Here is a 16,360-nt window from a genome sequence, read left to right on the forward strand (position 1 = left end):
GAAATAGAAACATATAATTGTTGATTTGGGTTACCCTATCAAAAAATCTCACCACATCTGTTTTGTTGACATTAGTGTGCTAACTTGGTTATATAAAGTGGTTATTGATTATTCTAGTCATTGGTTTATAAATGTCTATGACAATGGACATGTAATTGTCCCCTGAGTTCTCATGGGACTACTTACCAGAACTATGTGTGTGAGAATATGAGGTAACATAATATGTATCAATTAAAGGAATATGAATTATTATATTATAGATGATGGTTATGTGTTCCATAAGGTTTGGAGTTCATCTATTTACTTAGCTCCCATGGTTCATGCCAACACCCAAGTTCTAGTAATAAAACAGGATTTGTTGGAGATAGATCTGAAAAACAAAAAAATTATGGCTCAAGAAATCAGTCATATCTATTATAAGTTAACAATAATCTGAAAATTGATCTTGTCATGTCGATCTACGGAGGCAATGCATGTTAGATTTTGATTCCTAGTGGATAATCTAAAGCAAACTAAGGTAAGAGGCAATGATCTATTGTTGTCAATCATTTGATTTGATCTAACATTATAATGATCATGTATATGTAGAACTCATAGATCGATTTTGATTGACGGTGCCAAAATTATATCTTATGCATGTTAGACCAATAACGAATGTTTATTATAATTTCATATGAAAGATCAAGAAATGTTTATTATAATTTCATATGAAAGATAAAGGCTAATTACATATTACGTTATGTAATTAGTTATCGTTAATATCTCAACCCCTATATTTTCAAAAGTTATATTAAGATTCATGAGTTTACGAAAATAAAATATTTAACCATGTTGTTCTAATAAAACTTTTTATTTTTAATCCTGTAAGGATCTTGATGTTTTAAGTATAAAAATCTAATGTGACTTTTGAAAGTATAAAAATTAAAATGCTAAAGATAACTAATTATAAGAATTAATCTGTAATTAGCTCGAAAGGTCATACAAAAGCATAAACCCTGTGTATGCTAGAAATTAACGCAAATCTTCTCATTGAGAATGTATTATCATCAACTTGTAAGCAAATAAAATAATATAACTGATCAAATGATACATGGGTAGTTTCCACAACATACTACAGATCTAAAAGGTCATCAAAGCTCAAGCACTGTTAAATGTTAATAACTCTCTGGTTGAGCATTTTCCACTATCCCCTAAAGGTTAGCCTGTAATGCATAAAGCAATGAGGGCTCCTTCATTATTCCCACTAATTCATCAACCAATTTTACATCCATTTAACAAAAATGAACAATAACTATATATTTTGCACAATACAACACATCATAGTCTGATGACGTTACTGCCTTGAAGTTGCTTTCTCCAAAAATGTCACAATTGATTTCCATCAATCAAATTGCAGCATGTAGCAGAAGCTTGTCACCTGCCCACCTGAACATTAAGCTTACTCATGCCAATCTCCAGCTTCCCCACACCTGCTCCATTATTTTTACCGTTGGCTTTTGCATCTCTGTTCTTAATCCATGGATGTTGTAGACATTGTTCCGCCGTTGGCCGCTTTTCTGTCGCAAAATCAAGTAGAGGGCAAAGGAACTCTGCAAATTCACGAGCATCGGCCTCACTAAATTTGTATTTGTCAACCAGTAGCTGATCTAGTGGCCAGAACTTCAATCTTTTGATCCTCTTCAGGTCTCCATACCTATCAAAGTAATCCTTTGATCGGGATCCCGTAGTAGCAACCTGAAGAGCATGAAGACACTAGTCAGTATTATGTGTTAAGAGTTGAGATAACTAAGAGCATTTATTACCTTTTTGGGCATCTTTCCAAGCAGCTCCATCATTAAAGCCAAATGATCCTGCAAAGGAACCAACGTTATCTACTGATAATTAAGTTCACCAGAGAATAGGAAACAGTTTTCCTAGTTTCATGAAGTTTGTGCAAGTAACATTCCATAAAAATATGGTATCTTTAGTAACCAATACGTAAGTTAAGTGCTTACGTTCTGTCTATGCTTTCCTAAAGAAAAAAGAAATTGATTCTAGTACCTCCCGAAATGATTCTACTTATGCTGTAATGAAACATAGTCTTACACCTGATCAATTAGGAAAGATTTACTTACTACTTTCAAGATGATCATTTTGAACCATTAAGATAAATATAGAGAATGAAAAAAATTATATCTCAACAGAAAAATGATGCCAGAAAAGTTACGTGGAAATGTGCTGTTCTGGGACTCGGAACAAAATTTTAAATAGATCATGCTGCTCAAATTAAAACAAACTGGGATGTCAGGTTAACATGCCAGTGTTGCTGAAATAAGAACTGTGAGTAAATAAACAATCGTCTCAAAAAGAAATCTGCATATGACAGTTAAAAAAAGACCATATTTTATTTCTGTTCACCTTTACAAAGACTATTGTTGCTGAAGCTTGTAATCTAATTTTCAATAGACCACTTCAAAAAACATTTACCAATATCCCTCACTCCTTTCTATTTTGTTGTTATTTGTTTATCATGATCTTGTGCAAGCCAACCTGATATGATCTGTTTTCCTTCCTACTCTATATAATCCTGATCCACCTCTCGCCTATTTGAGCTTCCTTGTTGTTATCAAATCCTAATACACTTGTTCCAAGTCTAAAAGAAGAAGATCTATTTGCTGAAATTGCATCAATAGGTATTAAATCTAGAAGTAGCAAATGTAACATACAAGTATCTATAAATTCAGCCTTTTGAGATATTGCAATAAGATGAAAATATATATATATTTTCATTAACAAGGATGAGTTATACTTTTAATTGCTGAAGCCACTATATGTCTTAACAATTTCAGCCAAAAACTACTGAATTGAGATGAGAAACAGCCTTGACTAAGAACCAGATTTTGCCTATCTTGTTCCTGAATCCAGAATAAAATTTGGAAGTATGTGTACATATCTAAAAATAAGTCAACTAAATTTCTCATCACGATTGTCGATTAAGTTAGGACTTTCCTTATTCATCCAATTTTCGAGGAAAAAAAAATAGCACTCATGTTTATATAGAAGTAGGAAACACACCTCATCTTCACTGTATCCTTGGCCACTTTTAGGTGCAAATAGCATATCTCCAGTAGCAAGCTCAAATGCCATGCATGCAAAGGACCACATATCTGTAGAGAAGGAGTAACCAGCACCAAGAACAACCTCAGGTGACCTGTACTGCCTAGTCTGGATATCATCAGTTAACTGTTTATCACACCAACAAGCATTCCCAAAATCCACAATCTTGCATCTAAGATCAATTCCTTCCAAGGTCCTTTCCAGCTGCAAAATCCCGGAAGTTGAAGCACTTGTCTCAGAGATCCTCGCCCTTGCCCTCTTTGCCTTTTTTTTAAAACTCTTTTCAATCATATTGACCACTACACTGCCATTTGGGTTGCCCTCTGACCTCTCTAGGATTGGGGTAAGTACAGACCTGACTGGGTCTTTTGAAAGATCAATGGTGGAGACAAGAAGAATATTCTCCAGTTTCAAATCTGTGTGAATGATGCCGACTTCCCTGTGCAAATAATCGAGACCCACCAAGATAGACCTGCATATGTTTCTCACCCTATTCAGTCCGATGCCTTTGTAATGGTTGTACTTGACAAGACGAAGAAGGCTATCCCCAAGGAATTCAATTACCAGGCAAAGATGCTGGCCATTTGGTCCAGAATGCTTAAAGTGGTCAATTAATCGAACTATACATTTGGAATTTGAGGTATCGCCTTGAGCAATTGCCGAGAGCAGCTCAATCTCATGGAGAGCGGCTTGAGCGAATTCTGGTGCACTTTTTTGAATTTTGAGAGCAACAAAACTCTACAAGAAAAAGCAAATCCAAATTAATCCTTGAACTAGAAGAGAGGCTCCTTGAATTAGAAAAACTTGGGGGTCTATTGATATAGTAGGACAGAAAAGAATGACCCAATGCATGATGCGTCAATATACGAGCCTTGTCACTGTAAACCGAGAGGCTATCTCCATGACTCAAGTGCTTGTCAACAAGAAATCTTACCGTAATGTGCAAGGCTTGCCTCATAGTAGGATATAAATGGCAAAAGAATAGATAATAACATGCAAGAAGAGTGCATTGAGATCAGAAAAACAGCAATCCACATAAGATGGAACATGAAAAACGATACACGAAGATCGGATCAAGACCAATGTAGAAGTAGAGTTAACATGAACCATTACCCTTTACAGATCCATCAAGTGACTTAAAATGAGAGAAATAATAATTGAAATGAATACATAATGCCAATCATCATAAATTAAAGTTGATGTCTTTGGCAGCTACTGGCACTCAATTAGACCAGAGTGGCATGCTTTTTAATATAACATATCCCCAATAAACGATATCATTGAGCCTAGCATAAACAAGCATGGAAATGAATGAAACATGATAAATGCTAGTCCTTTTTTCCCGCATAGGAGCAGCAATCAGAGGCATAATCATTTATCACGAAATAAAGACCTGATCTTCTCAATGATTATTCAATCGACCATTCAATTAAATGAAATTCCGAAACGTCAAATCGAAAAGCGATCGGAGATCGAGTGAAATCGCATCCAAGGACGAAAAGATGAGATCTTTCGCAGACAATTCACGACGATCTTTCGGCAATTTCGATCTGAGGCAGGAATTGGCAATCAAAGGCCCAATCTTTCTCCACGACGAAAGAGAAACAAGGAAACAAAGATGCAGAGGGAAGGGAAGGAGGAGGCAGCGTACCTGGGATCGAGTGTCATAGGCGAGCCAGACGGTGGAGAAATGGCCCCACCCAAGCTTCCGCTGGGCGATATACCGCCCGCCGGCGAACTGATCGCCCACCCTGACGGCATGGTACCCTCCCTTCCGGTAGGCGTCGACGCCCTCGTCCTCCTCCGACCCCGACGACGAAGAGCACGACATCTCTCCCTGCTTCCAAAGTTCTCGTCTTTATTCCCCACAGCCAAGAAGAGAAGGGGAAACCCGTAGAAGAAGAGGAGAATAACGGGATCCGAGGAAGGAGACGATGGCCACGACTGGTCGAATGGGACGACCGCTTCCACCGTCCGAAACGTGTTTGCGTTAATGAAGTGAACCCTACATGCACTAATATGGAAGCAAGGATGGTTTGGGCGATCATTAATCGCTTCAATAGCTGTGCGCGCATGAATCCAGTGTGGCGGATGATCGAACCAACACTTCCATCTGATGCTGCGGCTGTCAATGGTTGGCGACCGGTCCAAGTCACGTTCGGTGACGGTCCAATTTATGGGGTATATCGGTTCGATGCGCACCAAATTGGGTTTGATAAGTCAAATCCACATGAATTAATTTACATTTACGTTACAAGAGACATGTTTGGAAATATTGAAGAACAAAAACGGATTAATTACATATTATTCTTTATAATTAGATTTAATTAATATTTCTTATAATTATTAAAATAAAACGTATAATCATATCTATTCTATCGGTTTAAAGGACGATATAGATATAACATTGGTGTTAATTAATATTTCTTATAATTATTAAAATAAAACATATAATCATATCTATTCTATCGGTTTAAAGGACGATATAAATATAACATTGGTGTTAATTAATATTTCTTATAATTATTAAAATAAAACATATAATCATATCTATTCTATCGGTTTAAAGGACGATATAGATATAGCACACAAATATAGAGGGACATATAGCACACAAATATAGAATGACAAAATGATTGCTTGGTATCTGTATTATTTTTATCCTTTCGTCGATAAAACTAATAATGTTTATTTTCATAATTATAAATTTTTAAAATTTTTAAATCTAAATAACAAGTACTAAAGAAACCTAACTACAGGCATAACGAGTGATATGTTATTAGTCCCAACAAAAACACTTCCGAGTCATTAGCAATCCCAGTAATCCACATGTTTAGTGTGTGAGATGGCTGCCACCAGGATTCTGCCACTTCCAAACATAGATTTGCCTCTAGTCAAAGGTTGTCCGCCGGTGGTGATGGCTGCTGCAGGACACAAACACAAGTAAACATGTTCTTCTCACATCTCATTTCTAGTCTGTTCTTACGGAGAATTTTGATTGTAATGAGAATAACAATATCAATTCGACAACAAAAATCTGGAAAGATTGAACTGACTACTACACACTGTTCTTCCCCCTTGTAGTCGGTGTAGCTTATTACACACAAACCCCGACACAAACAGCTTGTTGCTACAAAAGAATGCAGACAAACCAACCTTACATGTTGTAGATAGATTCCTTTAGGCTCCTCTTCTCCTCAGTTAAAATACTATGAGAAGTTGAGATCCAATCCTCACATCTTCTTCCTTCCTTTATCTTTGATGATGCGTGTGTGTGTGGGGATTTACTGACCCAAATTCTACTAATTTTAAGACTGCACAGAGTTGAAGATGGACATGAGAGAGGACCAGGTGCCGGAGATGGCTAGCCCCATGCCGACGACGACGATGGCGATGTCGGCCGTGGCCTCGGCCCAGCCCAGCTCACCGCTGAACACCTTGAGGTGGAACGCAGCCGGCAGCACGAAGCCGAGGACGACGCACACACTGCTCCCGACCAACGAGAGGAAGTCGGCGAAGTTGGGCACCAGAGTCGCCGCCAGGCTCACCGCCAGCACCAACGCCCACCGCAGCCACCAGCAGTACCTCTTGCCGCACAGCCACCGCTCCGCGACCTCGAACACCGGGTTCATCATCACCGGGAACGTGAAGAAGAGGTTGATGCAAAGGCCGAGCTGGATGAGCAGCGTGAGCACGCCGGCGCCGAGGTTGGTGGTGATGATGTCCCTGGTGTCGTCGCCGAAGGCGGCGTAACCGAGCACGCCGAAGAGGCCGTAGAGGAGGGCGATGAAGGCCATGGACAGGCCGAGGGTGCGCCCGAACTTGGACTTGTCGGCAGCCTCGGCCTCGAGGGGGAGGACCATGCCGATGCCCTCGAAGGCGTAGACCGCGACGCCGGCGCCGTAGAGGAGGACCGACGGACCGGCGAATGCGTGGATGGGCGGGGGGCGGGAGACCATGATGGAGACGTCCTCGGCGATGACGACGCCCATGGCGCCGAGGTCGACGACGTCGGCGAAGATGCTGAGCGGGGCGAGGAGGGTGAGGCTCCGGATGGAGTTGAGGCCCAGCTGGAAGGGCAGCATGGCCAGCACGTAGAGGGCTTTGGAGGAGAGGAAGGGGAGGGAGAGAGGGAGGAGGTGGGTGAGGGAGCTGGAGATGAAGATGAGGTAACCGACGCAGAACCCGGCCTGGCTAAGCACGATCATGGCATCGACGGCCAGGCGGCCGAGGGAGCCGGATACGGCGAGGCCGAGGTCGCCGAAGGAGGCGATCTTGGCAGATCCGTCAAGGTCGAGGCGGCGGCGGGTGCGGACGATGAGCATCATGCAGTGGAAGGTGAGGGCGGCGACGGCGAGGAGGAGGAGGGCGCCGGCGGCCCACCCGGTGCGCCGGAACGCGTACGGGAGGCCCAGAACGCCGGAGCCCACGATCGCGATGAAGACGTTCGCGAACGTCTTGGGCTGCGACGACAGCCGGCCCCGGAGGTCGCCGCCGCCCACCGACGGAAGCAGCGGCGCCGCCGACGCGTCCAGGCCGTAGCTGGAGGAGCACGCCTCGTTCCCAAACACCATGGAGTCGATCGAACCAAGCAATCAATGTGCTGTTCTGAGGGAGAAGCGAGGAAAAGGAGAAGAAGGAAGACGATGAGAAACGGGTGGTGACATGACTGCTATTAAAGATGAGGGGAACCGTGAGACATAGTTGGAACGCCGAGGGAGTTCGAGAACGACTTCGCTTCTCATGGACCGTACGATTATGGCAATATTAGCTGGACTCAGCGATTGCTTTAATGCGAGGGTTTCGATCGATGCGACGTATTTGATCTTTAAAAACTGCGTTATAATCATTTTTAGGGTTTTGATTCAAACAGGATATTGTTTTTAAGTTTTTAATCAGATATTTATATGTATGTATAAATATATACATAATTTATATATACATATATATATATATATATATATATATATTATATACAAGTTCAATATTTAAAGTACACCTCACCTTTGAATGGACAATTGGGATTTTAAATGGATAAGAATAAATTCGTATGAAAAGTTCATGTTATTATTATTATTATTATTATTATTATTATTTTCGAGTGTTCTTTTATATATTGTCCGTACATTTCCTACTTTTTTCTATATTTTTTTCACATGTCTAAATATATTTAATTAAAGTAACTCATTGAATTCAATGAAATCGTTCAATTAGACTGATTTAACCATCCGAAAATTTCAGAGAGGTCTAGAATAAATAATAATCAATAAAATCAAATATTATTAATATTTTATTTATTTATTTTATTTTTTATATATATAAATATAAATATATAAAATTAATTTTAAACTAGAAATATAAAAAATACTAAAATTATGAAAAATAATAAAAATAAAATCAACTTATTGAATATAATAATACTATTGGAATATTTATTTTTAAAAAATAATAATATAATATTAAAAATAATAATATAATATTAAAAAATAATAATCTAATATTAAAAATAAATAAAAATAATAATTAGATCTCAATGTCATTATAGTGAACCATCAAATAATAAAATACTATTTTTATAAATATTATTTTAGATAAATAATTAAAAATAATATGTAAATAAAATCTCAAAAAAATAAAAACCATTGTTTATAAATGTATTATGCAGTACTTTTCATATTAGAATTCAAATTAATTTAATACTCAAACTCTTATTTTATTATTATTTTTATATAATTTTAATTAGAATAAGCAAAAAAATAATGTATCTCAAGTAAAATTATCTATTTTGAAGATTTAAAAACAAAAAAGGTCACTTTGGCCTTTATAAGTCATTTCCAAAGTTTTCTAAAAATTTAAGAATTTTGAAAAGAAAAAAAATGAAGAACGCGAACTATGTTATTTTAAGAGACATTAACACTATTTTTGAATAGGATCCAACAATAATGGAACCTCATTTAAAAACAACTTATGTCTCTAAATCTTTCAACTAAAAGCTTTATAAAACCTTATATAATAATATTCAAGTGATTTTTTTTTTAGCCAAAGTTATTGTAAATTCACTTAAACTAATAGAAAAAATGACATTATTATTAGCTAAGGAGTGAAATAAATAATATATATTTTACATTCTTTAAAAAAGGAAAAATAATTTATGAGTATTGTTAAAACTTCAAGATTTTTCGAAAAAAGTGAGAAGGGTTACACTATTTTTGAATGAGTCCCAAAATGGTATAATCTCATTTAAAAAATAGTGTAATCCAAGTCCCTAAAATTTTTTCCTCACCAAACTTCATAAAACCTTATATGATCGATAATATTCAAATGGTTTTTTTAATCTAAATTAGGTGTAAATTCACCTTAAATTGGATAAAATTAAAAAAAAAACATAATTTCATGCTTTTAAGGACTGAATTAAATAAAAATACCTATTTTATATGCTTATAAATATAAAAATTAATCATTTAAGCTTTTGTAAGTCATTTCTAAGTTTTTTTCTGAAAATTTAATTTTTTAAAGAAAAATGAGAAGTAAGTTATACTCTTTAATAAGATTTAAAAACAATATAATCCAATCAAAAATTAATGTATCTAATTTTTTTTCCTTAAAGTTTAAGAGACCTTATCATATACAAATGATTTTTAGCCCAATGTAGCTATCTATTTACCTTAAATTAGTTAAAATTAAAAATAACAAAAAATATATATGTTTTTAAAGGATGAAATAAAGAACAAAAAACCTATTTTATAGAACTAAAAATTTTAAAAAATGGTAATTTAGGTATGTGTAAATCATTTCCAAGGTTTTTTATAATTTAGAAATTTTTGAAAAATGGGATATGAGTTATACAATTTTCGAATTAGAATCATAAAAACAATGTAACTAAAGTTTTTAAATTATTTTCCTTAAAACAGTGAAAAATTATTTTATTAAAAAATATATAACTCTATTTTTAAAAAATAGTACAACTCAAGTTTTTAAATTATTTTCCTCAAAAGTTCAAAAATCAGTCAAGTGACTTTTAGCTCAAACTGGTTGTAAATTTTATCTCAAATTGGCGAAACTATGAAACTATAAATAAAATTTACTTATTTATATGGTTAAGAATAGAAAAAAAAAAAGATCATTTATATCTTTCTAAGTATTTTTTAAGTTTTTAAAAAATTTAAAAAAAAGGTCGGAGTTGAGTTGTAGTATTTTTGAATAAGGTTACGACGATATAACATATTCAAAAATAATGTAACTCAAGTGAAATATATATATATATATATATATATATATATATATATATATATATATATATATATATATCTCAAAACTCCAAAAGAAAATCTTTTAAGATAAATCCAAATTTTAAGCCCACAAAAAATAACGAAAAAGACAACTCAAAGTTGTCTACGGCCAGTGTTTTGTGTTTCTTCCGTGCCAGTCTCAAACACTGTGTTGGAAAATATAATCGGAGAATAATTCATATTTTCTTTTGAATATGTGAAATGGGTCTCGAAATTAAAAGAAAAAACCAATGAAATAAAATGCATAGGGCGTTTAAATAACATCTTCCATTGTGTTCGTGCATGTTACTCGTGTTTGTTGTCCTTATTCCAATCGATATCAAAGAAATCATTCCAAGCGAAGCTGATAAGGAAATTGCCATTGTTTAGGTTGATCGATGCAGTCAACGTAGAATAGTCGATCAATCCCAAGAGATGGTCGGTCCAAACTCACGTGGTTCGAAGGACCAAAGAATTCTTCGGACTGAATCGTGTGATGAAGAAGAAGAAGGGAGAGAAGGGCACAAACCCGTCTTCCTTCATGCTTCCTTTTTCTCCCTTAGCCATTGCCATCAGTTTGGGCACGTAGTTTTCTGTCATAAGCGGTTTATTCTATAATTAATATAGAATTTAAGGATCGATATGTACGGAATTGATAGAAAAATCATATCTACGATGGGAATCAGTCACTCATCATCATCGGAAAAAATTGGGGATTGCCTATATGCTGCCTCTATTATAGATTGTTATAAATCATCTATCATGGGAGGAGGACTTTTGTGATGGCTGAGAGTGAGTTGGGCAGTCTTGAAATCCCATAGGATAATAAAAAATCAAAAGAATATACAAATATTATTAATCATAAAAATATTATAGGATCAGATGTAAAATGTTTTGAAAATATTTGTCAAGATTATACGACCCTTAGATTATTATCACTCAAACACAATCACAATCCTTTTATATATTCTGTATCATAAACTTCAAAGAATTTATAAAAAAAAAATTTATACTTTTTAGAAATCTTATAGAGCACCCTCTGGATATCATTTAGAAAATTTTTATTTGATTTGTGAGCGAATCATCATCGAATCCAAAAATTATAACTATGTTGATTTATAAGAAAAACTAAATTTATCTTTTTTTCTCTCTCTTCTTATCATTCATTCATAGTATTACTACGAGCAATTGATTATGGACAAAAAAAAAAAAAAGATGAGAGAATATTTATAATTTCTCATTAATCGATTTGATATGATAAAAAAAAAAGATCTATAATCTCTGAATAATGTCACATATCCTCATCTCCTTGCGTGTATTCGCATATTATATGCTTAGTTCTCATGAGATTCTGTTTATTTATAAATGAGAACATACGGTGTAGGATAAGTACTCATGAGGGTCCATTCCATCAAGATCATTTTGATTAAAAAAAAATTATCATAAATAAATTTTTTTATTAACCAATAACTATAATCAAAATATAATTATATTCATAATATATTTTATCTAATTATATAACATCACATAATCTAGCAAAGGTGTATATATATATATATACATTGCTGAACCAGAGAATCTGATAGAATGAGCTGAGCTGAGATGAGATAAAGTGGACTTGATGAGATTATTAAACCAACGCAAAGCATATAGGAGTGGTCGGTCTCTCTCCCGATATGAAGGTTAAACTAAAAGAAAGTATTTGCTGAGAGGGGATTTCAGCGTCACTTTACGCGGAACATTCAACTGACATCACAACTATCTTTAACTGTTCTCTCTTCTTTTTGACGTGTGAGAGTGACCAAATACTCAAATCTCCCCTTACGAACTTGGTCTAGTAGGAACTGGTCATTTCTCAACTTGCGATCCACTTTTGCAGTAAATTGCCCAAGAAGAACCATGCATCTCAGATGCAAATCTGAGTGCATGCTTGCTTGCTCACTAGTTGCATTGTCTCCCCAACATCCCTTTTAATTCATCTGAAGAACCTTCATTTATGTTCTATCAAGCTTACAACCATGAAAGTGAAACCATGCAAACCAAGACGAAGCATTTGATGTAGTCTTGGGAGCTTGAGAGTTGAGAAGCTTGACGAGCAACCTTTGGCTTGCACACATCGTTGTCTAATGTACATCTCCCGTCACCCTTTCACATTGCCATGGCAAGCTCGTGAACTTTTCTTGCTGCTTTTGGTCGCCGGCCACCATTGCGAGGTTGGCACTCAAAGGTCCGATCCCAACATCGCCAGCAGCAGTACTGCTATTCGTTTGCTTTATCCTTCTCGCCATTCTTAAATCCTTAAAGCCATGTGAACCATTGCAGTCTTTCTGATGCGTAGAACATCCTAAGCGTACAACTTGTTAGAAGATCCATAAATTAATGTTGATCAAAAGTCATTTTGAGTCGTCAAATTCTGATCGAATCCCCTTCGTTCTGAACTTCTAAACGATATAACCTGTCGACGAAGAGATCAAAGATAAAAGGAAAAGCTTATCCACCTTAAAGAGAAGCTAAGTATCCAGATTGACTGTGAGATTGTCAAAAGCATGCTGAAACATTTGTGATGATATATAAATTAATCTTGTTGATTATGTATGTGATTTAAATGATATCAAATTCATAATCCTCGCTCTCGATGTCTAAGTTACGGAAAATATTGTGTCATACAATTAAACTTATCCTTCGATATAAGTTATGGTGGAAACACATTTGCATGTGTGTATGTATGTGTGTGTGAATGTGACATGAATTCGTCAAAGATGGAAAATTCCATGCACATGTCGACTGCGTACTTTACACGGAGTGCTGACTAGACATGGACGACTGGAGCCCACCGCAAATCCAACGATGACGCGACACGTGCCAGAGACAGCCTTGAGGCAGCAAAGACAAGAAGAGAAGCTTGCGATCTTTGTAGCCATGGATGCAAAGTCCTCAAAGAAAAGAAGAGAAAAGAAAAGGAAAAGAAAAAGATGGCCAAGAGCTTCTCAACGACGACGATATCCCATCAATCCATTCCCCGAAAGATCATAAAGAAAAGGAAAACAACTCCTCAAATGGCAGTATAAAACCCTGAACATGGACTGCTTCCTTTCCCCTCCTCCCTCTCTCTCTCTCTCTCTCTCTCTCTTGCTCAAGAGAAGGCAGGTCTTGTTCTCAGATTGGCAGGAAATGGCACCGGTCACGTTGCCTCCAGGCTTCCGGTTTCATCCCACCGACGAAGAGCTCGTCGGATATTATCTCAAGAAGAAGATCAATGGGCATAATCTTGAGCTGGAAATCATCCCTGAGGTTGATCTCTACAAGTGCGAGCCATGGGAGTTACCAGGTTCCCTTCTCTTCCCGTCTCAAACCTTGTTCTGCGATTCTGTGGACTTGCTTTCAACAGTCGTTGGCCAGTTCATGATCTTGCATGGTTGGCTATTCCTACACATACGTACCTCATGCAGCACTTTTAATTTGATTCCTTCATTACTTGCTCGATAGATAGTTGCTCTCAATCACTGTCGATAAGTATATTGAGTCAATCAATCGAGTAGGGAATTGGTGAGGATCTCTTCGAAGGTAAAGAGGAACATTATTTCTCCAAAGCAAGTCCAAACTTTCATCACTTTGATCACAAAATTTTCATTCTTTTAAACCTAAAGCTGAAAGCGATCTTGAACTCTGTCCCATCACAAGAAGAATAAGATCTCCCACTCTATATATCCTCCATCCCCACCCCACGGGGGTTGTTTCCCTGATCACCTTTAACTGGACCCTGCACACCTTGATTTAAATTTCGTTTCTTGGTGACGCACCATGCTGCAGTGCGTGAACAGTAAAGATTACGAGAGAAAAAGACAGACAGAGTTGGACCCAAGTCAAAAAGTGGGAAGAAAAGTTGCAGAATCCAAGAAATGATGTCCCATGGATAGGGTCCCTTTGTTGGTGGGGAATTGCCTTGGGTCTGATGAGGAATATATATCTAGGTTTCGGTGATGATGATGTCCTTAAAGTGCCTTGTATGCCAATCATGATTTGGCAATAATCTAGAATAATGGATCATGCATGGTTCCTTGTGGCTTTCTCCAGAGAAGTCCTTCTTGCCGAGCAAAGACCTGGAATGGTACTTCTTCAGCCCCCGAGATCGGAAGTACCCCAACGGATCGAGGACGAACCGAGCAACTCAATCTGGTTACTGGAAGGCCACAGGGAAGGACCGAAGAGTGAGCTCCCAAAGGCGAGCTGTGGGCATGAAGAAGACGCTCGTTTACTACAGAGGGCGAGCGCCGCATGGCTCTCGTACGGATTGGGTCATGCACGAGTACCGCCTCGATGAGAATGAGTGTGAGACGACGGCCTCCGGCTTACAGGTACCAAAACCCTCCATCATCCCCCCCCCCCTCTCTCTCTCTCTCTCTCTCTCGCTCTCGTTTCCTGCTCATTGTTCAACGGATTCATGGATGAACGATGCAGGATTCTTATGCTCTATGTCGCGTGTTTAAGAAGAGTGCACCAGGCCCTAAGATCTTAGAGCATTATGGTTCATCTTGTAAAGGATCAACTGAGCTTTCACCAACAGTTAATGGGAATTGCCATCGTTTTCCACCTGAGATTTGCTCTTCCAAGATGGTTCAAGGATCCTCACCTAATGTAAGTGCTTCTGCAGATGTCAAGTGGATGCAGTATCTGTCACCAGAAGCATTCACCGATACTCCTCCGTTTCTTGATCCAGCATGCTTCCCCTACATTCCATCGAAGGTAAGCATAGTTCATCCAACGTAACTTTCACGTATCAATATGACTTTCAGAACCCAACCAGCTGAAGTCTGTCTAAAAGAACAAGAACAAAACTAGAATCCTTTCCTTTATCAAAGTGCCATCAAATCAACTAAAGGAGTCATATTTTCAAAGCTCAGGTAGACATAGCCTTGGAGTGTGCAAGACTACAACACAGGCTCTCCTTGCCGCCCTTGGAAATGGATGACTTCTCACAGAACAGTCTCGCCGACTCAAACAATGCCTCGCATTTGGGTGGCCACCAAGAAAGTGCAAGTCAAGCGGACGTCGTTTTGCGAGAGATCTTATCGGTTGCCTCGGCATCTCAGGAGCGGACGATGTGCAGCTCCGACTACCCTAATGTATTTGCTGGAAGCAGTACTCACTTCGATGAATTTGCATGTCTGTTGGGACTTGAGAGAAGAACAGAAGGCATGCCTTTTCCTGAAATAAACGACTTCGGAGAAGAGTTTAAGGAAGAGCATAAGACAGCGGAGAGTTCAACAGATGTAAGAATCAGTGAACTATCTGTATAAATCAGGACTAGCCATACTGCTTGCCTTCTCATATATGATTTGGTTCTGTAAGCAGATAGATTTAGAAGATCAACGCAGTATTTTTTAAGGTTGCAGAAATATTGCTTTCGAAGATTCGCTATTCTATCATTAAACCAGTCCAGGATGGGTTGCAGGAGGAGAAGCTGATCATATCTACTAAGATGGCAACATATCGAGCCTTTGCGTTTGAGAGATTAGAAGTACATGTCGATGGTTTTAGCAGGTTTTAGGAGCACAACCTCATGAAGAACAGCAAGGCTATACCAAGTCACGTAAACGCTCCCTCTTAATCCACCCATAGAACACGCAGTGGCATGCCGCAAGTTGCTTCAGGTCTCATCTCAGGGAAGACGATCCATCAAAGATGTCAAAGACATAGAGAAGGAAACCCTGATATTGCAACCAAGAAAAAGATGGAAGATGACATTTTTGTTTCCATGGATGGAAGATAGTGATCTTGTGCTTTTTTACATATGTACAGTTAATTATGGATTTGCCTCTGACAAGGCAAATTATTACACTACCACTGTAATCCAAATCCTCGTTGTTGGCATTCAAACCTAAACTTACGTAGTAGTGATTGATAAGGGAAATATCTTCCAATCAGGGGTTGACACTTGGCAGTTCAATCGGTGATACCACCTCTGTCCCCATCCCAAAATAATTTAAATCAAAAAA

At 37.6% G+C, this 16,360-nt stretch overlaps 3 protein-coding genes across 3 annotated transcripts; 1 reads left to right on the forward strand and 2 right to left on the reverse strand.

Annotated features, from left to right (window-relative positions):
- Positions 1-1,040: 1,040 nt before the first annotated feature.
- Positions 1,041-5,127, reverse strand: LOC135635123 (uncharacterized). The gene is made up of 4 exons (XM_065145994.1): positions 4,748-5,127; positions 3,055-3,834; positions 1,803-1,850; positions 1,041-1,734 (listed from the first exon to the last, which is right to left on the reverse strand). Exons 1-4 carry the CDS (start codon positions 4,925-4,927, stop codon positions 1,414-1,416), a joined length of 1,329 nt encoding a protein of 442 aa, XP_065002066.1. The 5' UTR covers positions 4,928-5,127; the 3' UTR covers positions 1,041-1,413.
- A 937-nt stretch (positions 5,128-6,064) lies between these two features.
- On the reverse strand, positions 6,065-7,819 carry LOC103977116 (amino acid transporter AVT3C). Its single transcript, XM_009392541.3, has one exon. It carries the CDS (start codon positions 7,668-7,670, stop codon positions 6,405-6,407), a length of 1,266 nt encoding a protein of 421 aa, XP_009390816.1. The 5' UTR covers positions 7,671-7,819; the 3' UTR covers positions 6,065-6,404.
- A 5,524-nt stretch (positions 7,820-13,343) lies between these two features.
- On the forward strand, positions 13,344-15,760 carry LOC135635256 (NAC domain-containing protein 54-like). Its single transcript, XM_065146215.1, has 4 exons — positions 13,344-13,692; positions 14,439-14,719; positions 14,823-15,107; positions 15,266-15,760. The coding sequence occupies exons 1-4, from the start codon at positions 13,443-13,445 to the stop codon at positions 15,659-15,661; spliced, it is 1,212 nt and encodes a 403-aa protein (XP_065002287.1). The 5' UTR covers positions 13,344-13,442; the 3' UTR covers positions 15,662-15,760.
- Positions 15,761-16,360: the final 600 nt, after the last annotated feature.

Source organism: Musa acuminata, chromosome BXJ3-4 (genome assembly GCF_036884655.1).
Source record: "Musa acuminata AAA Group cultivar baxijiao chromosome BXJ3-4, Cavendish_Baxijiao_AAA, whole genome shotgun sequence".
Taxonomy (NCBI): Eukaryota; Viridiplantae; Streptophyta; class Magnoliopsida; order Zingiberales; family Musaceae; genus Musa; species Musa acuminata.